General features: G+C 37.1%; 1 protein-coding gene across 5 annotated transcripts in view; it reads left to right on the forward strand.

The window, feature by feature from the left end:
- The window catches only part of LOC113065497 (sodium channel protein type 8 subunit alpha), a 50,847-nt gene that overhangs the window by 20,074 nt on the left and 6,281 nt on the right, over positions 1-24,492 (forward strand). For 3 of the 5 annotated variants that reach the window (XM_026236768.1, XM_026236766.1, XM_026236767.1), the window contains exons 7-21: positions 523-744; positions 1,196-1,259; positions 1,424-1,565; positions 3,333-3,539; positions 3,742-4,029; positions 4,576-4,878; positions 6,538-6,673; positions 6,781-7,019; positions 8,136-8,309; positions 8,823-9,179; positions 10,294-10,764; positions 11,316-11,433; positions 11,540-11,694; positions 13,803-13,976; positions 20,290-20,412. In XM_026236768.1, the coding sequence (XP_026092553.1) occupies positions 523-744; positions 1,196-1,259; positions 1,424-1,565; positions 3,333-3,539; positions 3,742-4,029; positions 4,576-4,878; positions 6,538-6,673; positions 6,781-7,019; positions 8,136-8,309; positions 8,823-9,179; positions 10,294-10,764; positions 11,316-11,433; positions 11,540-11,694; positions 13,803-13,976; positions 20,290-20,412 (3,173 nt within the window). The remainder of the gene's footprint in view (positions 1-522; positions 745-1,195; positions 1,260-1,423; positions 1,566-3,332; positions 3,540-3,741; positions 4,030-4,575; positions 4,879-6,537; positions 6,674-6,780; positions 7,020-8,135; positions 8,310-8,822; positions 9,180-10,293; positions 10,765-11,315; positions 11,434-11,539; positions 11,695-13,802; positions 13,977-20,289; positions 20,413-24,492) is intronic. The other 2 variants (XM_026236771.1, XM_026236769.1) reach the window with 1 other exon arrangement.

Below are 24,492 nucleotides of genomic sequence, written 5' to 3' on the forward strand. Positions count from 1 at the left end.
TCAACTGGATTTGTTTCAGTAGCCAGATTTACATTTACAAATATGCAAAATTAGTTTCATACTCTCGGCAGACAGTCATTTATCATACAAAATTCATTAGGCCAAAAAAACATGTCAAGCATCATGTTTATGTTGCCATCTATCTAAATTAGCTAGATTCTACCAAGTAAAAGATGATTTTTGAGTTTTAGTGGATGCTTGGCCTACAATATCAACAACTAAAGATAAAGGGAAAATGTTCTCTCCCTCTTTTAAAAAATAACATATTTAAAATATAAATTACATTTACATTTGAATTTCATACCTGCACACCACCAGTTGAAAACCAAAGATCTACATATGTATACAAAACGTTTATTTTATTTTTGATCAATATAGCCTCACATCATGCCTTGAGACTCCTTTTATACACTTCTGGGACTTGAACACACATGCAACTGTCTGCTCCTTTTGTGTGTGTGTGTGTGTGTGTGTGTGTGCATATTTTGGCGTGAATGTGTGTGCATATTCAATATCTCAAAGGTCTGAAGACCATTGTTGGCGCTCTGATCCAGTCGGTGAAGAAGCTGTCAGATGTGATGATCCTCACCGTTTTCTGCCTCAGTGTCTTTGCCCTCATTGGTCTGCAGCTCTTCATGGGAAATCTGCGGCACAAGTGTGTCATCTGGCCCATCAACATCACAGAACTATACCAGGCCAATGGCACCCATGCATTCAACTGGAATGAGTACATCATGAACGAGAGTGAGCTTTTATTTAGTTGTCTCACAAATTACAAAAATAGTTAGGGATGCACAATATATTTGTTTGCTGCCATGTAACACTCATTTTTAATTAATCTTGAATAAAAACAAAGAATTAACTTCATATCATATTTAATAGCCAACTACATGTATATTTCTAATTACTTTATATTTCATATTTAATAATTAATCATTTAAAAACGTTTTTTTATTACTGCATTTTTTTATACATGTACATTATAATGTTGTGAATCCCATATTCACTTGTAACATTTAAATGATTGAGTTAAATTTTTTGTGTTTTATTTAAAATGTATACATTTTTCTATGTAAGTATAATATTGGATGATATCATAATTATCAGTTATCTGCTTATCGGTATTGGCCATGAATTGAATGGCTTGAAAAGTACAAAAAAGTCTAGTTAACATTCTGTCTCTTTTTGTCATCAGCCAATTTCTACGTCCTGCCGGACCAACTTGATGCTCTTCTATGTGGAAACAGCTCTGATTCAGGGTGAGTGTCTTCTTCTTCACATCATAATTCATAATCATTTAGAAAATATTTACTGCACATACTCTCCCAGATCTCACTGAGATTCTTCTCTGACAAACATTGTATGCTAATCCATAGACTGGTGCCAAGTCATTATTGGGTTGTGTGCTCTTTTCCCCTCTCAGTCGCTGTCCTGAAGGCTACACATGCATGAAGGCTGGTCGCAATCCAAACTATGGGTACACCAGCTTTGACAGTTTTGGCTGGGCTTTCCTGGCTCTTTTCCGCCTCATGACGCAGGACTTTTGGGAGAACTTGTACATGCTGGTAAGGGCGAGGTCTTCTTTCCTCTTTCATCACTTTCAGTCCCAATTAAATATTTTTTTTTCTCCATAATCTGAAATTTGCTACTGAGCAAATAAGTCATTTTTGTGTATGTAAATAAAATGAAAATGGCTAAATTATACTGATCCTTTGCACAATTAAATAGTTGCATTTAATTATTTGCATTTAGCATGCGAATTAAACAAACTCACTGCTTGAGGTACCCCCCTCATGGCTTTTATAATAAATACTACATTTATAAAGAACAGAAAAGGATATGTAATTACCAGTTATTTTGTCTCAATTGGTTGCAGTTTCATAAGTTTAATATGCTTCGTTAACTGTAACTTTAATGCATGCACAAAGAAGTGTTTAGGATGAGACACAATATTTATGCCGCTGCAAACAACCCTCGTTCTGCAGGATGCACACAAACACACTAAACCCTTTGGGATCAGAAACAGTAATGGACAGCAAGAAGACTTAATAGTAGAACACTAAATATAACCTGAGCCCTAGCTGAATCTGTTCTATTACATGTAGGTACAAGCATAGGCATCTAGAATCCCTATCTTTTATCTCAGCACTCCTAAAATCTGTCCCGGTTGCAGTGAAGTATCATACTATTTCATTCAAAATCCTCTTTTTACTGATTAAAACTTTTTGAAGCTTATTACATTACAAATTGCCTTTTCATTTAGTCGAGCCTTAGGTGCATAGAGGTTTTGTAGGCATAAATCAGCATTAATCGAAAAGAACACATGCATGAATGTATGTGAAGTCAAGTCACCTTTATTTATGTAGCACTTTATACAATACTGATTGTGTCAAAGCAGCTTTACATTGTCAAACAGGAAAATAGTTTGTTAATAATTCAAGAAGTCCATAAAAAAGAAGAAGAAAAATAATGATTCACTGATGTCATCATCCAGTTCAGCTCTCTTCCACTAGTGTCTGTAGCGCTTCCAATCAGTCAAGGATCCCCAACTAAGCAAGCCAAAGGCAACAGTGGCAAGTAACCAAAACTCCATCGGTGACAGAAATGGAGAAAAAACATTGGGAGAAACCAGTCTCAGTCGGGGTGGTGGTTTTCCTCTGGCCAGATCAAACCAGCACAGCATGGTTTAATTCCAGCCTGCAACACGGGATATCTATCCCAATGCAGTAATCTTGTCTGGTGCCATGTGGTCTTGTGCCATTGGTCTTCAAGGTGATAAGGTCTTCACAGGGGATCTGTCTCTGGGACTCATCTAGTTTACATGGTCTTACATGGTTTACATTGACCTAATTAATGCAGCCTAACAATCTTCTAATGGATTTGAATGATATAAATTTGACTGTGTGTTAAGTGTATGCATGGTAGAAGAGATGGGTTTTTAATCTAGATTTAACCTGACAGTGTGTGTCTTCTTCCTGCACATTTTCAAATGGCCAGAGTTTTGAGACTGCAGCGGACGTGAAGGAATATAATGCCTTTTGAGCTCGCATTACAGAGCAGTCATATGTATTGTATATTTGCAGTTTTTGCACAATTAGGTCAAATTAAAGCCACTGAGGCTTAGAAGAGTGAATTGAAATTTGCATTTTTCTGGCGAGTTCCATCTCTACCACATGTATGTCGTGAAATAGTATTGATAAAATCCCTGAAAATTCTGTCTGTGAGTGTTTAGAAATTCTTCTGTCTGTGTGTGTGGAAAACAAACTGTTTTCTATAGTGATGTGTGAATGCTCTGTAATATAAGATGCTTCTGATCTGTCCCTCATCTACAGACCCTGAGAGCAGCGGGGAAAACATACATGATTTTCTTTGTGCTGGTCATCTTTGTTGGCTCATTCTACCTTGTGAATCTGATCCTGGCTGTGGTGGCCATGGCATATGAGGAACAGAACCAGGCCACTATGGAAGAAGCGGAGCGAAAGGAGTCAGAGTTTAAGGCCATGCTGGAACAGTTGAAGAAACATCAGGAGGATATGCAGGTAAGGCAATGTTTTAATGGCGGTCATTTTAACTGTGTTATGGTTTAATGTTTGCCTGATGTAATTCGGTGGTTGCTTTACCTTTAACTTTTCACTTCTAATTGTGGAATTTATATATTTCAAATTTGATTTTGTTACTATGATCAAAACTGAATCAGAGTAATTTAGATGTATGAATGATCAATACATTTTGTGACTGCAGGCGAATGCCATGGCGACATCGGCCGGGACGGTTTCTGAGGACGTGGTGGAGGATGATGGTGATGGAGGGGGGAACTTGTCCTGCAGCTCATCTGAGATGTCTAAACTCAGCTCCAAGAGTGCCAAAGAACGGCGCAACCGCAAGAAAAAGTGGCGGCAGAAAGAGCAGGAAAAGGAGAAGGGGGACAGTGAGAAGTTAGTCAAATCTGAATCGGATGATGGAAGCAGGAGGAGCAGATTCCGTTTCCCTGACAACCGCTTAGGACGTAGGAGTTCTATAATGAACCAGGTAAAGAATTACTTCAGATTTTTATTTGTTTGTTTGTTTGTAAACAACAAATGGTCTGTGAAAGACAATTGCCATAGAAAAATATTCACACAACTGTTTTATTTATTTTAGAACTAGTAACTTCTATTATCTTACATTTTTGGATCCTTTTCACCATACTGTAATTAAAAATTATATATAGTTAATATGAATCAAATTAATGAAAATAAATACAGATATATAAATAAACTGTACCAGGAAAAACTGTAACAAGTTTGTAGTTAGTGATTAACTTAAAAATTTATAATACAAATATTTGCTTGGTCATTTTATTCTTAAAATGATTTTTTTTGTACGGTTTTATATTTCTTTCATATACTGTTTCATATTTATTTTTAAGGTCTTTTAGGTGAAGAAACAAAAAACACCCGTTTTGTGCCCCTGTTGAATTTAAGAAGTAATTGAAAAAGTTCCGACACCAAAATGTCCTACATTTGGCTGTCAAGAGCCGGGGGTGTGAAACCAAAGATGTCATCTTTTCAATCTGTCTGTCTTTCCTGCCTCCAGTCTCTGCTCAGCATCCCAGGCTCACCGTTCCCGTCAAGACGCAACAGTAAGAGCAGCATCTTCAGCCGCTGTAAAGACGGAGGCTCGGAGAACGAGTTTGCAGATGATGAGCACAGCACGGTTGAGGAGTACGACGAGAGGCGCGATTCGTTCTTAAGCCCACGTCGCAGCAGCTACACTGGATACTATGGCAAGCGCAACAGCACTGTGGATTGCAATGGAGTGGTGTCTCTCATCGGGCCGGGGCCTGCCGGACGCCTACTGCCTGAGGTGATAATAGATAAGGCAGCCACTGACGACAGCGTAAGGAAGTCTAAGAGTAGATCAGTCTAGGCATGGGTATCATCCTGAACCTTGGCTCTCTCTCTGTTTGGCTATTTTTCTCTTTCTGATGCATTTGTGAAATTGTTATTTTGACTTTACTCTAAAATTAGCTCTCTTTCAGTTGAGGACTGCTTTCAAAGCCTGTGTGATATGCTGCCCTCCTTTGAAATTAGTGAAGAAGCTGCTAACTATATATAGTCCTCAGTATTTAAAGATTTATGAAACTGGGTTTTCGTATACTACCATTCAAACGTTTGGGGTTGGAAAGATTTTTTTCATGTTTATGTTAAGTCAGTAATATTGTGAAATATTAGAATATTTGTAATAATTGTTATCTATTTTAATGTATTTGATGCAGTTTATTCATGCAATGGCGAAACAGAATTTTCAGCAGCATTCAGTGTCACATGTGCTGATTTGGTGTACTACACTAAACATTTTTTTATTATTATTATCAGCATTGAAAATGGTTAGGCTGCTAAATAACTTTATGGAAACCATGATTATTATTATTATTATTTATTATTATTTTATTTTTTTTAATTCAGGATTCTTTGATGACTATAAGATCAGTTGAACAGCATTTATTTGAAACAGAAATATTTTGTAGCATTATAAATGTTTTAAATTTTCCCTTTTGATCAATTTAATGCATCTTTGCTAAATAAAAGTATTCATTTCTTTAAAAAAAAATCTTACTGACCCCAACATTTTTAATGGTAACGTATGTCTCAGTAGTAGGCATTAGTATTCATTGCTCATTACACATTTACCCCACAAGCAATCTTTCTTAATTTTTTTTCATATCAGTTTTTCTTTGCAATTTTTGCATACGTCAACTTAATATCTTGACTTAATTAATTTGTAATTGTATTTAATTTTATATTAATGAAAATGTGAATTAACCTTGAAGTAATTCCTCTTCCACCATCCACCATCCATCATGTTTTCTCTCTCTTTTTTTTTTGTACATTTTGGGTTTTATTATTGATCAGCAAAATGTTTTGATCTGTAATTATAATGGAAGCATTGTAGTTAGCATGGTAGTCTGCTAGCTTAATGAATCCTATAGAGGTCTGGTACAGCTTCAGATCTTCAGCATGAGGTTAATGGTTCATGCTACTTATTATTTTATTCTCTTGACTTCCTTGAATGAATGCATGCTGATGCATGCTGACTGGATCTCCTAAAATCTGGAGATGCAGGGGCTCCAGATGAGAGGATGAAGGGAGCAGAGAACAATGGTAGATTTATAATATGATAAACTTCAATAAGTTAACCAATTCATAGCTTTTCCAGCATTGGATATTTTATAAAACATAAACAAAAACATAGCTAGCGGTTTCAATTTGCCAAATGAGTGAACATTTTGAAAACATATAGCATGTTAATCACATGCTTATGTTAGGAATATGTATCGCACGAATGCTAGTGAAAAATACCCATGAATCTCCACCCTACCTTCTCTTTTGTGAGAGTCCAGCATGTTTCCGCTTTAATGCATTCAAATGAAAATAACCAAGTTGGTTCACCTACCCAAGCTTTCTCTAACTAGCACTGCGATGCAGATATATCCCCCCCAGTCATGGGGTGCAATGTTGATAGTAATGTTTGACCTCACTGTTGATTTCTTGACAGCCAACCACTGATCTTGAAATAAAGAAGAAGCTCTCAGGCTCTCTAATGGTTTCCATAGAGCAGCTTAACACATCATTTGGGCGTAAGGAGCGAGCCAACAGTGTCATGAGTGCATTAACAAACACATTGGTTGAGGGTATGTCCATATTTTGTAACCTAAGGGCTGTATTTCTTAAAAAAATAATAAAATAAAAAAGGAAATCTGTTACCATTTTTACCATACTTCTAATTCTTCCCCTTTAGAATTGGAAGAGTCTCAGAGGAATTGTCCACCATGCTGGTACAAATTTGCCAACAAGTTTCTTATCTGGGACTGCGGCCCTGTTTGGATGAAGGTTAAGGAGATTGTGAACCTGATTGTGATGGACCCTTTTGTAGACTTGGCTATCACCATTTGTATTGTGCTGAATACTCTCTTCATGGCCATGGAGCATTACCCTATGACGCCGAATTTTGAGCATGTGCTGAGTGTCGGAAACCTGGTAAGAATTCTCCCTAGCCTCTCCAGAAAAACATTTCAAATTAAAATATAGCGAATTCTTTCATTGCTTGATGTAACGGTGCCCCTCCCCCACGGCTTATATTTTTGTAGTCTCTGCAGGGATGTTGTTGGAACAACTCAAAGCCATTTTTATGCCTGGCGTAGAGACAGTGCTAAGCTACAGGCTGAGTGTGGTGGTAGAGAGCCAGCATAAATATTTCATGTAGCCTTATCGATGAGCCGCTCTAAAATGGTGGCGTTTTCACAGTTCGAGGATGTTGATGTTTAATGCTTGTAAAATTATAAACATTCCAGAGAAGAACAGATTTTCTTTCCCACTTATGAACCAAATTGCTTTTTATATTATGTTGCCAAGTGATACAGAGGCCATTAGGAGTCATAAATCCACTCTGTCAGTGCAGTGTCATACACCAACCACAAATCATGATTTGCTAAGTCACATGACCTGCCTTATGGAGTTAATCATGTGCGTGCAATAGTGAGGCCTCTCAATAAAATTTCAGCTTTGCTGACATGGTAATGTGATAATGCAAGTATTCCAACTTCATTACACCTGTGAGTGCTCTGTTGTCATGGTAGCGGGGGTGTACTGGGACAGAGCAGGTCGTGGTGGTGCAGCTGGCAGCGTGACTCACGTTTGCTGGCTCTGCAGACACGCGGCAGACCTCCTGGAGTCAAGGCCACCTTGTACCCTCCCCCCCAGTTCACCCACCTGCAGGGTGATTCAGCTGTGACAGCAGGATGATCCGTTTAACACTTTGAACGTCACAGAGTCTTGTGGCTGTGTTGTATATAAAATGCAAGTCATAACTGCACTGCTTATGTGTCTTTTGTCAGTTGGTTGATATCGGATTGCTTTTATAAATTAGTCAGGCTTGTTAAATTGAGATTTTTTTTTTTGAACAAAGCACACAATAAAGCAACATTACATAGTAGCTTATACAAAGGATAGAACCAATTACATATATCTACACGTACAAAGGAAAAATAAATTATAACATATATTTTTCTTGTAATGTTATGAAAAAAAAAAAAGTCTGTCTCAAAGTGGTATGTTTGTCGCGAGTCTGTGTAACTTCTATTTCCTTTCTTCCAGGTGTTTACTGGTATCTTCACTGCCGAAATGTTTGCCAAACTGGTTGCAATGGACCCATACTACTATTTCCAGGAAGGCTGGAATATTTTTGATGGCTTTATCGTGAGCTTGAGTTTAATGGAGTTGGGCTTGGCCGATGTAGAAGGTCTTTCTGTGCTGAGATCATTCCGATTGGTAAACTTTTTATTGCTTTAGATCTTTGATGTGTGTGCATGTGCTATTGAATTGTTTAAGATATTATGTGAATCAGGGAACCAATTCAGTGGTTAAAGTTGCCATGAAATGGAAAATCACCCTGTTTTTACAATTGCGCCCTATTGTGAAAGATTCATCAGTGCATATGTTTTATTCATATGTATGTTTTTTTCAATTAACAACTGATCCCTGCCCTACAATTTTGTTTTTGAATAAGCCATTTCACTCGAATGTACAGAGTAAAATCACAATTCAAAGTAAAATATTTTGCTTCTTCCATTACATTGCAACTTTAATACTTATTTAAACAAATTTTGAATGCCATGCTCTTTGTGTTGTCAACCGCACTGTATGTCTGCATATACAGTATGTCATTGTATGTTCCATTATTTTGTCATCATTTGATTAATTTCACGCTTTCAAAGAATAATGTTGAATGTTCATGGTAGAGAATGTTCATGTTTTAATTCTATTTGTGCTTCCTTTTAACAGCTGAGAGTTTTTAAACTGGCTAAGTCATGGCCCACCCTAAACATGTTGATAAAGATCATCGGTAACTCAGTGGGAGCTTTAGGGAACCTGACCCTGGTGTTAGCCATCATCGTCTTCATCTTCGCTGTGGTGGGCATGCAGTTGTTTGGGAAGAGCTACAAGGACTGTGTGTGCAAGATCAATGCTGATTGTGTGCTGCCCCGCTGGCACATGAATGACTTCTTTCACTCATTCTTAATCGTGTTCCGGGTGTTATGTGGAGAGTGGATTGAGACCATGTGGGACTGTATGGAGGTGGCTGGACAGGGAATGTGTCTGATCGTCTTCATGATGGTCATGGTCATAGGGAACTTGGTGGTAAGTGTCCTTTAGATGCAGAAAATGTCATGAAATCTGAACCGAGTTGTACTCAAATTGTGATAAATTGACAAGATTTGTATACAAACCATTTTATATACACTGAACAAAATTATAATTGCAACACTTTTGTTTTTGCCCCCATTTTTCATGAGCTGAACTCAAATATCTAAGACTTTTTCTATGTACACAAAAGGCCGATTTTTCTCAGATATTGTTCACACATCTGTCTAAATTTGTGTTAGTGAGCACTTCTCCTTTGTCGAGATAATCGTCACAGGTGTGGCATATCAAGATGCTGATTAGACAGCATGATTATTGCACAGGTGTGCCTTAGGCTGGCCAAAATAAAAGGCCATTCTAAAATGTGCAGCTTTACTGTATTGGGGGGGTCTGGGGGGTCCGAAAACCAGTCAGTATCTGGTGAGACCTACATTATAAATCAAATCAAAACATTTTAAAGAAATATATATACATTTCAATATATTAAAAGGATAGTTAACCCAGAGAAGTCACCCAAAATGTTTTGATTAATTACTAACCTTCATGTTGTATCAAACCCCATTAGACACAATAATCTCTATTGAAACCTTAGAGGTTTCTATCCCTCTAGTAAAAGTCCAGGTAACCAAAACTTAAAAGATCCAAAAAGGTTTTAAAGCTGGGTTATATTAATCCATATGAATGAAGTCATGTTAAAGGGATAGTTCACCCAAAAATGAAAATTTTATATTTATCTGCTTACCCCAGGACATCCAAGATGTAGGTGATTTTGTTTCTTCAGTAGAACACAAACAATGATTTTGAACTCAAACAACTGCAGTCTGTCAGTCTTATAATGGATGTGAATGGGAATCAAGGCTTAAAAAAAAAGAAAAAAAAAACATACAAAACCAAATGAAACCCCTCAACTCCTGAACTACATGAACTAAAATAAACTTCTTAATTTGAGGTCTTTTGGGTTTGGTAACACATGAAGGTGAATAAGTGATGACTTTATCATTATTTTTATTATTCCTATGTAAATGATTCATTAAAAGTCTCCAAAGGCAGCTGATTAGGTTTTGAACTGATTTTAATTGAGTTTATATTACTTTTCTCTCGCACTGATCAGGTCTTGAATCTGTTCCTTGCCTTGCTGCTGAGCTCATTCAGTGCAGACAACTTGGCAGCTTCTGATGATGATGGTGAGATGAACAACCTGCAGATTTCAGTCATTCGCATTAAGAAGGGAATTGCCTGGGTAAAAGTCAAAGTTCGAGAGCTGGTCAACATCATCCTCAGGAGGAAGGTCACAGATGAGGCCAAGCCGCTAGATGACATGTACGACCAGAAGCTGAACTGTATTGCCAATCACACAGGCGTGGACATCAGTCGTGACCTGGACTATCAGAAAAATGGCAATGGAACCACCAGTGGTATTGGAAGTAGTGTGGGCAAGTACATGATTGATGATGACCACATGTCCTTCATCCACAACCCCAACTTGACCATTTGCGTGCCCATCGCCGTGGGCGAGTCAGACTTTGAAAATCTCAACACAGAAGATTTCAGCAGCGAGTCTGAAGCTGAGGGCAGCAAAGAAGTGAGTATGCAAAAGAGCTGATGTTGTGTGATGCTTTTAGGCTTTGACCTAGTTGCTCGTGGGTGAAATGTAATTCCCTGTGGTTATTGATTTGGCCTTAGGAGTAAATACTCAGTGATTTTAAACTGAGGTATTTGCACATTTTTGACCATTGATATATGTGAAGTTAACTGCAGTATATTGTTTCAAAATGAAGTTCAGACGTTTGTAGGCCATTTAGAGCGCTGTTTTGTGAAAAATGAATACAGATGCTTGTCATTTAATTTTTACAGCTACAGTGTGTCATAGCAAAGCAAAACAGAATTGCAAAAATAGTGATGAGGTTCAGACTGGTTTACGAACAGCTTTTCTTGTCTGCCATTGGTCTGGCAAACACATAGTCTAGTGACTCCAGTCCCAAACTCATGCTATTTATTGGTTATTGTTTGAGCATCCTGAGTTTGTGGTTAATAGTGCAGTCACAATTTTTGGATTCAACATTGTTTTTGCTTTGCTATAAAAAAAAATAATATCAAGGAATGACTCTTGTGACCTCTACCCTTCTGAATTAGTTGGATGACATCAGCTCTTCAGAAGGCAGCACCATAGATATTAAACCAGAAGTAGAGGAAGCAGTGGTGGTGGAGGCAGTAGAGGAATATGTTGACCCTGAAGCTTGCTGGACTGAAGGTGAAATGGCTTATAATTTCTTTTTCTTTGCAGATTATATATTTTTTTTTATATAGAAACTGTAATGGATTGTGAGAACGGAAGTATAATGTGTACCATTTTGCAGGTTGTATTGCCCGCTACAAGTGTTGTGATGTGCCCATCACGGAGGGCTGGGGTAAGAACTGGTGGTTCCTACGGAAAACCTGCTATCTCATTGTGGAGCACAACTGGTTTGAAACCCTCATCATCTTTATGATCCTCCTCAGTAGTGGAGCATTGGTGAGAATGTACACAAACACATATTTCTTCTAGGGATGTACACAAGTACTGGGTTCTATATTTAACTATTTGAGCAGGAGAAAGCTACTTAAATATTGCATATTGATTTACTGTAGCTTACTGTATATACCGAACCATGACCCTAAAACCGTGAAACGAACTGAACTGTGAGCAATCTGAACTGTTACATCAGGGCCTAAAATTAACTCTCGCCAAGCATCAAATGCGAGTAAACTGTGTCACTCGCCAGATGACCAGTAACATTATACCTTCATCAGGGATGTGATTTTTCCATATAAATATGGATTGCCGTATTTTACAACCTCCGTGTTACCATTTTTACAATATAAGATATATATTTTAATGTGCTAAAATACATATTTTTAATTATGAGACTGGGGGTGTGAATTGTGTTAAATAAATAAATGAATAAACACATAAATAGTACAGTGGTGGCAACTTATTTTCATTATGTTTTGAATTCTGCCTGACCATTGCATTAATGTTCATGTGAGGTATATATAACGTGAGTTTGCGTTTCCACTGTCGAGCTAAAAGCGGGTGTGCTAGTGCGTGCCAGGGCCAGTCGTGTTTCCACTGTCACTTCCAGGGCTTGATCGTGCCTCATCGGGGCTTCCTCGGGGCCAACAGTCAGGGTTTTTTTGCCCGACTAAAACCTTGGGCCAAAGCGGGCCAGCTGGGGCTAGAGGAGGGGTTATGAACAAAGGCAGAGTTTCTCCGCATCTAGAGAGCGTCATCGCTGTGGATCATTTCAGAAAACTAACAGCTATAACACCAGCATTAAAAACTTTAAATAAGGTGATCTCAAAACTCACTTTCAGTCAGCAGCATGTGTTTGAAATAACTTGATCCAATGTGGATTTTAATCACCATAAAAGGCAGAAATATTTATAAGCGATGTAAAATACTGTGCACACTAGGCATTAACATTACCACAGTAAACATTGTGACCGTTTAAAGAAATCAGACATCAGCTTCTTATTCTCTATCACAATCATGTATTTATTTAGTAACTTATACGAGAGTTTAGCTCCACGTAGCCTATCATAAAAATATAATAATGTTTTTTTGTTCTGGAGCTTTTATAAAAATAGAGATAATATCATTCATTCTAAATATGACTGCTACTGCGGCTACAAATAAACAGAAACAGACTCGACTGAATAAGCAGGCTATTTTCATAAACGTTAAAAAATAAATAAATAAAATAGAAATAAATGTATTTTTGTGTGATTAATTTTGAGTCCTGATAAATTAATTCATTATGATCAATGTATCACTTATTCTATAATAAAACATTGATGCTTTTGAATTTGAATATTTAACAAAGCATGCAAACAAACGGCCGCTTTTATCATGTTCGTTTTGTGACCGCGCTAGTTCCAGTGACTTATTTCTTAGTTTTTTGATAACTTCTCTTTGTCGGTGAAATGATGAGGTTTCGTGACGTTGTTCCCAAGAGGCGTGTAAAGGGCAGGTTTTAGTGAAGCACACCGGAGCTTCAGGCCCTGACTGTGGAAACCCTGCACTATTCTGGCCTCGGTGCTACTGGCCCGAGGCTATTAGCCCCGCCCCGCCCGTTTTAAGCCCTGGCTCGCACTGGCCCGACAGTGGAAATGCGGCTATTGTCTCATTGTAGAGACCTGGCGCCAGAGCTGCACTGCTGGGTGATGTGATTAATGGACTGGACTATTCATCCAATTGGATCTATTTCTGTCACTGGAAATGTGTCTGTGTTTAGCACTGCTAATGTTTCCAAAAAAGGAATGTAATAGAATCAGGGATCTTACCTTATACAATTGCTTTTTGAAAGCTGACTCTGTTTGTAACTTAATTATTGCACCAAAGGTAGCTTTCTGTTCGGTTGTTTTCACAGATATTGTTGTGCAATGATATTACTACTAATAATTCCACTATTATTATTATTAATCAGTTTTTATATTATTATTTTTATAATTAACTTTTAAACTGAAATATCACAGCATACTCTTCTTTAGTTTTTTAATTGAAATCAAATCCACTGAAAGGTATTGTCAGCAGCGGATAGTACTTGTTGTGTTGATGCAACCATATGTAATCTGCTGCAGGCTTTTGAGGATGTGTACATTGAACAGAGAAAGACAATCCGTATCATTCTGGAGTATGCTGACAAGGTTTTTACCTACATCTTCATATTGGAGATGTTATTGAAGTGGGTGGCCTACGGTTTTGTCAAGTACTTCACCAACGCCTGGTGCTGGCTGGACTTCTTCATTGTCGACGTAAGTCTACTAATTCATTTGTGCTATGTTTGTTGTCAGTTTTTATAAATGCCCTTGACGTACACATTTTGTTAATGGGTTCCATCCTGCCAAAAGCAATATCTGACTAGTGTTAAATGGTATCAAAACCTGAATCAGAACATATTTCCTTTTGAATATGAAGCTTTGTGGAGCAAGATTTTGGGCCAGTGAGGCATCATTGCCTTTGTTTCCTGCTAGTAGAGGTAAATGAAGACTGTGATTGATGAGCTGTATGGTTCTCATATCAGTCAATAGATTTAAACACGTCTGTAAAATTCTAAGATAATTGTAATTCAAGCGTTTTCGCACAGGAGAGCAGTTGAATTATCCTGGACTAGGACAAAAACAGTAGAAGTGTCAGTAGCCAGACCAGAACAATACATTTTCTGATGCACGACATTGCAACAGAAACTCCCGCCTTTCAGTTAAAAGATCCAACTGCCTTTTTGGTAGTTTTAGATTAATCTAGAACAAACATGAAGTGAACCAGGCTGAAAATACTTGATTTGCTTAACATGATTTCAGCTAACAAAGCTACATTTATAAAACAAAATTGTCAGATTTTATTTGCTGATTCAAAAAGTCTTGACAAACAGCTTTGGATATTTGTCTTTTCCCATTCAAGTAGATAGGAGCCGTATATCTTTTATCTATATAGAAATTAGCTGCAAATAGGCATTACCAAGACGGCCGTCGAGTAGTCTTGCGTAGCCAGACTGGAATCCATTGGATTTCATTGGCTAAGGCCCGCCCTTGAGGCCGTTTGACCGACATGTCAAACAACCAATCACAGGTGGTTTTATTCAGCATCACCTTTCAGGGTGTGGAAATGTCAGCACATTAACAGACTGGTGTGTAAAACTCACGGACATACTTTAAACACTGTATGCCATGAACTCTAATATTTCACATACCTGTGAAACTCCAGTGTTTAGTTGACCCTCATAAGCATTGTAAACACTACGACTTTCTTCTTTCGTGAGAGGGTTTGGTGGCACGGCATCTTTGTTTCTATATGTAACGTTAAAGAAATCCTGTAGAATTCAACCAATCTGACGACGACGTCGACGTCTTTCCACTTTTGTGTCCCATATGCATCAGAAGTTTAGCCAGCGGTCTGTGGGCGTAATGACTTAAAAATAGCTGAAAACCGGTGAATTCGTTTCTTTGAGCTGTCAGTTAAAAAGGAAAATGTTGTAGAAGAGGAGAAGAAAAGACAAATATCTGCCCACCATTCTGTTTCTATGCAGATGTTTCAGGGCAATAAACAGGATGGATCCCTTTGCAACAAGATGTGAATGTTTGGGCAGAGAAGAGTCAAATATGATCTTTCAAATGAAGAGTAAAGCTGTGTGTTGGTATGCAGGGGTGAAGCTTGAAGGAAACATGTTATGCTTATCTTAAATATAAATGCTTATTTAATATATTAATTGTGTCTAAATCGTGTTTTTTTTTTTTTTATATAAGATTACATCATCTCAAGATCTATCACCCGTGCATAGCCTTGCAAAATGTTAGATTTCTGTGTGACCCTGAGATGCTTGAATATCTGCTATCAAGAATAATGATAAACGATAAATCACCAGCACTGTGCAAATAATTGTACTTTTCTTGTCTTTCCCCTTTGTTTGTGATTAATAGTGAGTTCATTTAGCAAAATGACAAAGGCCATATTCTCCATTATATGGTTTAAGTGTTGGAATGGAGACAACTAGTCAGTCTATCAATAACAATGATTATTGATCTAAGATATTCAAGCACATCTCATTCTAAATGAACCTTGTTTCTAATTCTCGTACATGTGTATGATGTCTACAATTACATGTTGATGATATCAACAATATGATATGTGTGGCCTCTGACTGGTATCATTTTCTGCCCTGCCCTTAATGTGGGAGACTCACCAAGTGTAACATGCATTTTAGAGTCCATTAATAGTTATGAGTGCAATCAGTTATTCCATAAACACAGAATATTATATATTCTATAACAAACGACTGATGCCAATTTTAGTTTAGTTTTAAATTATGAACCAAATTATTTGATGAAAATATGTTAAGTTGTTGATGTATCTAAAATGCTCACACTTGGACTCCAAACTAAGGGATTCGGAGGAATGTCATGTGGATGTGCTTTTCTCATGATATGTGGAGGACATTACAATTGCAGTGACCATGTCACGATACGAATTGATTGTGTGTTCTGACCTCCTTCCTGAAGTAACCACCTTTTAACAGAACTTGAACACCCAATACTGTTTAATGAGCCACTGTGGGATATTTTTAGATTCATCTATTTGATGTTCTTCAATGTTATACTATATTTCCTTAAATGTGATCAAAAGTTTTACCAACGGTGTATACAAAATTTGTACAAACCCTTCCAAAAGTTTCCTAATGTAAATATATTAAAACGTAATTTTTGATTAGTAATATGTATTGCTAAGAACTGATTTGGACAACTTCAAAGGCAATTTTCTCAATATTTAGATTTTTTTTGCATCCTCAGATTGCAGATTTTCAAATAGTTGTATCTCAGCCAAATATTGTCCTATCCTAACAAACCATACATCAATTAAAAGCTTATTTATTCAGATTCCAGATGATGTATAATATATATAATAAAAAAAAAAACCTTCTGGTTTTGTGGTCCAGGGTCACATATAACAAGAAATATATACATAATGACAATGGAATCAAAGGCCGATTCCTCATTTAGAGCTGATGCTGTATTCCATTCCAACTCAGAAACTCTGTGTCTTACTGCTTGCAAAAGTTAAAAAGAACTTGACTTTACTACTGGACTTCCACCTTGGAATCTTATGCAGAAACTTGCTGAGATGCTGGGGTATAACATCATGCAATTAATTATTAATTAATTATTATTAATAACCATTCAAATGTCTGGTGTCAGATTTTTTTTAATATGCCCTTGAAATTTAAAAGTGTCTGTCAGTAAATACATTTGTAATGTTATAAAAGATTTATATTTAAAATAAATTCTGTTCTTTTGAATTTTCTATTGACCAGAAAATACTGAAAAAAAATGTCAATAGTGATGATGAGAAATTTTTATTGAGCACCAAATCAGCATGTTGAAATTGAAATTTACATTTTAATAATATTTCACAATATTACTGTTTGACTGTATTTTTGATCAAATAAATGTAGCCTAGGTGAGTATAAGACACTTCTTTCGAAATATTGAATAAAGCCCCCAAACATTTGAATAGTTGTGTACAAGGAGATGTACACAATTTGATACTGTACATATAAAAATTTTAGGAAATTAAATGTGTAAATAAAGTCACATTTCTTACATGATGGTAAAATTTGTTTGCAGATAGTACAAAACATGGTAAATAATGAACATTTATGAATTATCTAATGATAATTTAACATGCACAGTATCATTGTTTATCCTCCACAATTTGGTTAATATTTGGTTAAATCCATAGATTTCCTGTGGATCAAATGATGGAGCATGACATGAGCAACACCATCCGTACGTTACATTTACATGGAATGCATTAACTGATAAAATGTCTTTCTTGAATGCAAGTTGCTTTTGAAAAATGCATCTAACAAATGCATACATGTATCTTTCATATGTCTTATTAATACATCATCTCATTGCCAGGCAATGGAATGATTTTTGTTCAGAGATTAAGATATCATGCAGGAATATTCCACATCTGCCTTTGAATGGAATGCAGCATAGCACATAATCTGACCAGTAGCTGACTGAGGAGTCATCCCACAGCTTAAAAAAAAAAAAAATCTAATTTGTGAGGGTACTCTGACCACAGTCCATTCCCACCCTTCGTCCATCAACCCCTACTCCTCAGTCCTAATCAAGGCTGATGGGAGCTATAGTCCTTCATAACTATTCCCTGGGGTGCTGGACTAACACTTGTGCTAGTTGGGAAGAACTCCATATCCCAAGATGGATGAAAAGTTCATTCCTCCCTCCCCCACTCACACCTGCTCTTCCCTTCTGTGAGGTAGTGCTGAGATTTGTTGATGTTGAGGACATGCAGCAGATGGTGAGTTGTCCTCCTGACTAGTCTGTACTCTGTTCCTCCACTGTTCTTTGCTTTTGCTTTTATGGGTGTGATGCTCAGAGGACTTTCACAAAGGACCGACATCATATCTAGTATGTTTGTGTTCTCATGTACTTTATGTTTATATACTGTATATGTTCCATAAGTTCCTATGGTCTGTCATACTATATCTGTGTCATTAGCCATACAGCTTATTATTTGACTATGCTCATATTTCGAATTTTATATATATATATATATATATATATATATATATATATATATATATATATATATATATATACATATTTATATACATATTTATATATGTATAAAGGGATTGTGTAAGTTATGATCCATTCCCAAATTTTTATAAAATAATATTTTATATATGACTAAATATGGTTATTATGTTGTTATCTTAAATTTATTTGGGGAAAATCACATAATAACCAAATTATCCAAATAATGATATGAGTGAAAAAACATCAGCCATTTTTGATTATTTTGAAACTATTCAATTTCAGTTGACTTTTTTATTTTATTTTCTGTATCCATTTGGTCACAGCCACACATCTCATTGACCTTGCCTTGCAGAGCGAGAATGCTGGCAGATGAAGAAAGCTTACACTGCGGGGCCATCTCAGCCGGCTCAGGGGGCCCCGGGGCCCTCCATAAAGGGGCGCTTGTGGGTTCCGACTGAGGCTAAAGGTGACAATTACCCCAAAGATCACATGATCTGTAAATGAAGGAGAAAGCTTTATTACACAGTATCTTCTAAGAAGTACTCATGTTGTGAAGAGTTACAGAATTTGTATAAAACTCTCATGAAATCTATTTTGAGGAAAAAAATGGCAGGTTTTTTTTTGTTGCTTTTTTTAATATGTGAAACAAAAATGCAGTTCATTTTAATTGATGGCACCAAATCAATAAAATTTTTCAGGAGAATTCAAGAGTGGATTTTTCTGTGCAGAGATTGTGGGTCATACCTTTTGAAGACCGCCACTAATTCTTGACTTGTGGTTCCTAAGATGTCAGCTAGCATAGATTCTTCAGCAAAGCAATATAATAGCCATTCAGAATAAAGCTTTCACCTTTAATAGAATCCCCTCTGTAAATTGGTTAGCTTTCGGTGTTGTGGACTTTGCTGTGTTTTTACCAAGTCTCTGTCAGTGGTTGGTTTGAGGTGTGCAGGTCTGTTTGTATACCTTTTCATAGGGGTGCTCAAGCCCGGTGTTCCAATGCCACTGCCTGTTTATTGGCACTTTTGTTTCTGGACTATTTTTTGATGATCTTGTTTGCACCAATCCTTTGCATCGAGACCTTTGACGCATACAATATAATCAATACGGTTCTCTAGAGAGCCATTAAGACGTTTCTGACCTTTCTGCCCTTTTCACTTTATCCTTCCAGATAGCATGGAGGGTGTTTACTTTTCCACAATGGATGGCATTTTGAGTAACCAGGGCTTGGGTTCCCACATAGTGATTTTTGTCCTTTCGGTGCTGTCTAATGTCCATTTACTATCTGCGAGCCCCTGATCTCCCCCTCCGCTGTCACATTACTGTGTCAATGTGATGCTCTTTAAACTGTAAAATCAATGTAATTTGCAATTTGGCATACATGTTTACCTGTATTCTTTCTCACAGGTTCCATTAGTTTGTCTGTCTTAAATTAAATGGGATTTAATGCCTCAGCCAAGAGCAGCATGGAGAGCCAATTTTAGAAGGGCAAGGGTAAGGTTCTTGCAGTATGTTGGGATGTTTTTTTTTTTGATGCATCTGCAGGGGTCACCTCTGTCTTCTCAACCCCCCCCTCCCCCCCACATCCCCAAGGCCCCCTAACGTGCTTCATCAGTCGTGCGTTTTGTCTTTTGTTAGAGTATTATGCTTCACTTTCTCTGTCTCTTTCTTTCAACCAAAAGTTTCTCCACAGGTGTAAGGAAACTCAAAAGGGTTGGTGACCTCCTAAAACTAACAGAGCACAAAATCCTGGGTTTATCATCTGCCTCTAAACCCCTGCCTGTACCTATAACCAATACTAAACATGAGTCTTTTTCTCTCTCTCTCTCTCTCCTTCTTGGGGATATATACATGTATAAATGCAGTGTTATATATGTATATACCCATCCAAACTGTTGTGTATGTGTGTAAACCAACGTTCCAGCAGCTCTAGAGGCCATCACTTTCCTCAAGAGCTTTCTCCCGTCTAACAGTATGGATCCTTTTTTGCTTCTCTGTTTCTGTGTAGGTGTCTATAATCAGCCTTATAGCTAATGCGCTGGGCTACTCCGAACTAGGGCCCATTAAATCACTCAGGACACTAAGGGCCCTGAGACCCCTCAGAGCATTGTCACGTTTTGAAGGGATGAGGGTAAGATACAAAGCTATAGAGCTGATCTCTCTGCATGCCCATTCAGCAGTTACAGCATGCTAGAACTGATCGAAAAATAAAACGAACAACAAGGACCACCGAAACCATACCGGGCGATTTTTTTTATTTTTTATTAAAGACAGCCAACAATGAAAAGGACTCACTCTTTTCATGTACACCTCTTCTGTACCCCATTAATGATCCAGTTATGATGCAGCTGTAATAACTGTGGCAAACAGGATGTGAAACGCATCTACGTTCCCTGATTTAACTGAAATCGGGTGTATGATTGACTTCTAGTTAAGTAATTGTCAGATGTATCAAAGCTGCCTCATTACAAATAATATTTCAAATTGGCCCTGGAGGAAACAATAGCATGATTAATTATTTACAAAACCAAATGCAACACCATTCGATTCCCTTCTCATTTCACACAGCATTTGATCTGCAATTGGCTGTTCATTTGGCCTGACTCAACTTCTGCTTTTAATGAAGAGTCCCCTTCCTGCCATTTCCCCTCTGTTACACTGACCCTGGCTCTCAGAGAACAACCAGCAGCACAGAACACTTTACCACTGAGGTCCCCACTTCACCAGTACTACAGAATACTAGATATTCTCTTACCCTGATGACTCAGAGCACATTTAATATAATTGACCCTTTGCTAAGCTCCACCCCCTTGGTTACTGTTAATCATTCACTGCGAGTGTTTTTAAAATGTAAAAAGTATCTTTTATCTATCAGCTATCTAAAGAAATTAAATTAGGCAATTAAGACTTTGAATCAAAGAAAGAGTTCAAATAAATGTAGGTAAATATGTTTGCACCTATAGCAATGTAAACTATTTGGTTACTGTGTTTTCTACTACTATGAATCAGTATGTAAATGAATTCAAATGAATAATAATCACTTTAAATGACCTTGTGACAAATTAAGATGTCCAAATTAAAGTTGAATATGTTCATTTGAGGAATAACACATCTTAAGATAATATCATATGTTAATACTAATATGAGATATAATTATTTGTATTTTTAAAGAAATCCATATTTTTATTCAAGGATTGATCAGATTGATCAAAAGCGACTGTAAAGATGTTATAAAAATTTCTGTTCTTTGCAGAATTTTTAGTTACAGTTTTTAGTTACATTGTTTTTAACATTGAAATTAATAAGAAATATTGTAAGAATATTTCACAATATTACTGTTTGTGCTTTATTTGATCTAGATAAATGCAGCCTTGGTGTGAATAAGAGACTTCTCTCAAAAACATGAAAACATTTCTCAACCCCAAACTTTTGAACAGTTGTATAATTTCTTTCAAATTTCATTTTGAAATATCAAAACGTGCATATATCTGCCATTGACTTTAATCACAAAAGAGCCAAAGCTTAATATCATGTTGCAATAATTGCTAAGGTATAATTGACCAGTGACATTTTAAGACGTTTTAAGACTTAGCAAAGAGTCAATTAGTCAAGGTGAAAGAAATGGTTGTAAGTGACATTTAACATCTTATTTTAAACAAGTTATAGTTTCATTGTTAACAACAAACGCCTGTCAGTGCTGTATGTTTGAACACATGTAGGTCATCCTAAATTTGACAAAGATAGGTACTTTACACCTTTGATGGTTGTGAACAGTTGCACCTGGTTGTTGTCACTTTCAGTTCTCTGGACTGGTTTCCCTGAGCTTCTGTATCCTCTCAACCCCCCCTCACCTCCTCCCTGCCCCTCATCTGCAGCACCGTGCAGCGTCCTCCCAGCCTCCCTCCCTCCATTTCACACTGTTCACTTCAGCCCATTTGGCCCCATGCTGCCAAGCCCAGAGCAGCGTTGAGGAACCAAGCCACCGGAGGCTCACCTCACCCCTCTCTGCTTGTCTAGGATCTGCACATGGGACTGTTAAAAAGAGAAACCCTGAGTGTGAGAGGGAGATATTTGCTAAGTTTCTGTATCTCTCTGTATTTTCCAGCTGGTTTCCAGTTGAAGCTTTAGCAATGTGGAGTGGATGGCTTCTTTTAGATTTATTGGTCTGGACATTTATAATAGTTACTAGTCTGTGGTTTGCAAATTGTCAACACAGAAGCTTAGGAAATGTGCAAGACCGTGGAAGTGAGAAGTTTGTGTAGATTTTACATCCAAACAGAGTGAAGCGTAAAGGAATCAGAGAAAAGAAATCTGTGATCTCACACTGCTGTTATGACTAAAGGTATGCCTGGACCCAAAAATGACAGATTAAGGTTTCTCAGTTATCGAATTTAATGCTGTATTTGATGGTATTTTTGCCCTTATGGACTGTATACATCTTCTAACAGGGCTCCAGACTTCAACTAAAATGGTTGAAAATGTAATTTCAAAAAACAAAACAAAAAAACATGACCACTAATTTTAAATCTAGTCACCATTGGCAATAGTCGGGGCACCATTGCATCCATATGCAGTTTTGTTAGTTAATCTTGTTAGAGCATGGGCAAAGAATATAGTGGCAGCCATGTCTGTTCTGCTTTGAAAATCTGATTTGTGAACTGGTTCTTTTTAATGAGTTTAAAAATTATTTCCAGAAATGGATGTGCTTGTGAGTTAGTTGTTTAAATAAGACTTTCTCAGGCAGTGAGTGAATTGTTCTGGCAAAGAGATCCCTTGCTGAAACACAAATAGAATTTCAATCTGACTGTAAATGAACCAGGACATGTTATTATATTAATTAAACAATTTAAATGTATCATTTATTTGTATTTATTTATTTATCAGTCAAAGTCACTTGGCTCCTAAATAGTAGTGAGTAGCTAGTTATTTTTATTTTAATCTGGAGCCCTGTTATACTATTTTATGGAATTTTATTTTATAGTATTTAGTCATTATTTCGTTGTCTTCTGTCTGTTTTGTATTTCTTAAAACATTTAGCATTGTACTTAAGTTAGACTGTCATTTTTGGGTAATTCAAAATTGTGTTTTCCTAGATTTGTTCTGTTTGTGTACCTGTTATTGGATTCATGAGGGTGTGTGAAATCAATTTTATGTGACCTGTAGAAACATATAAGTCAAAGTACAGAGAGAACGATGAGTTCTTACCCTAGTGAATAATTGATTTCAATGATCATCAACTGATATGCTGTTAAGATTTAAATTAGAGTTAAAAATGAATAAATGACTTGATAAGGAGATGCAACAGGTGGAGAGATAAAACCAGCTTAGACTATGTCTGCAATTTATTTTTTATTCTGGCCGATTCTCTGACCAGATACAACACACCCAGTATAGTAATTAATTATGTGTTTTTGATAAACTAGAGTTTGATTTACCTAATTCAATTTTTAGCCTAGTTTTTCTATACCACAAATCCTTTATTGAACACCAGCCGGCTTTAAACAGTGGAAATCTCTCCACTGCTGCCTCTTCTGTCCATTTATTTATTGATTTAACGGTTCTTGAGATTGCACAAAGATGTCATGTAACACGCATGTCTTGTTCAATTGCCAATGCACATTATGCACTTTTGAAAGCCATTTTCCCTCACTTTGATATCTGTGTTGATTCTCACAAAAATATTTTATGTCTATGTGACATTTGAACATGTAGTCTTTATTGAAAGATGGACAGTGATTCTCTTGACAAGTGCTTTTTCTTGGGGGGGTCTTTCAATCTTCCGCTCTCCAAATTCTTACTTATTCTGTCATTATTACTTGTCCTGTATTTTTCGGTATTTCTCTTTTTGAGTATGTAAATCAGCACTCAAAAACATCCGTTAAAGTCAGCCCGGTCCCCTGCACTTGCTGAGAGAATCCTGCCGTCCTCTGTGCTTCTCTGTGTGTTCAAGGGGGGAATATGGCTCCACTTTTCAGTATGTGAGAGATCTGCATGCTCAGCTGCCTGCCTGAGAGCTGCGGCTCGGCTGCCTAACACAGTTAGCGAGCGTCTCCTGACACGCTCTGCTCATCGCTAATAACTGATGGGCAATGTCCTGAACTGGGACAGTGGGGGAGGGGAGGGATGTGGAGGCAAATGGGTTGTGGGGAGGATGGGTTCATGTATTAAAAAAAAAAGGTTTTAAGTTAATCAAGCTTGCCAAGGCAATGTT

Source organism: Carassius auratus, chromosome 48, assembly GCF_003368295.1.
Source record: "Carassius auratus strain Wakin chromosome 48, ASM336829v1, whole genome shotgun sequence".
NCBI classification, from domain to species: domain Eukaryota; kingdom Metazoa; phylum Chordata; class Actinopteri; order Cypriniformes; family Cyprinidae; genus Carassius; species Carassius auratus.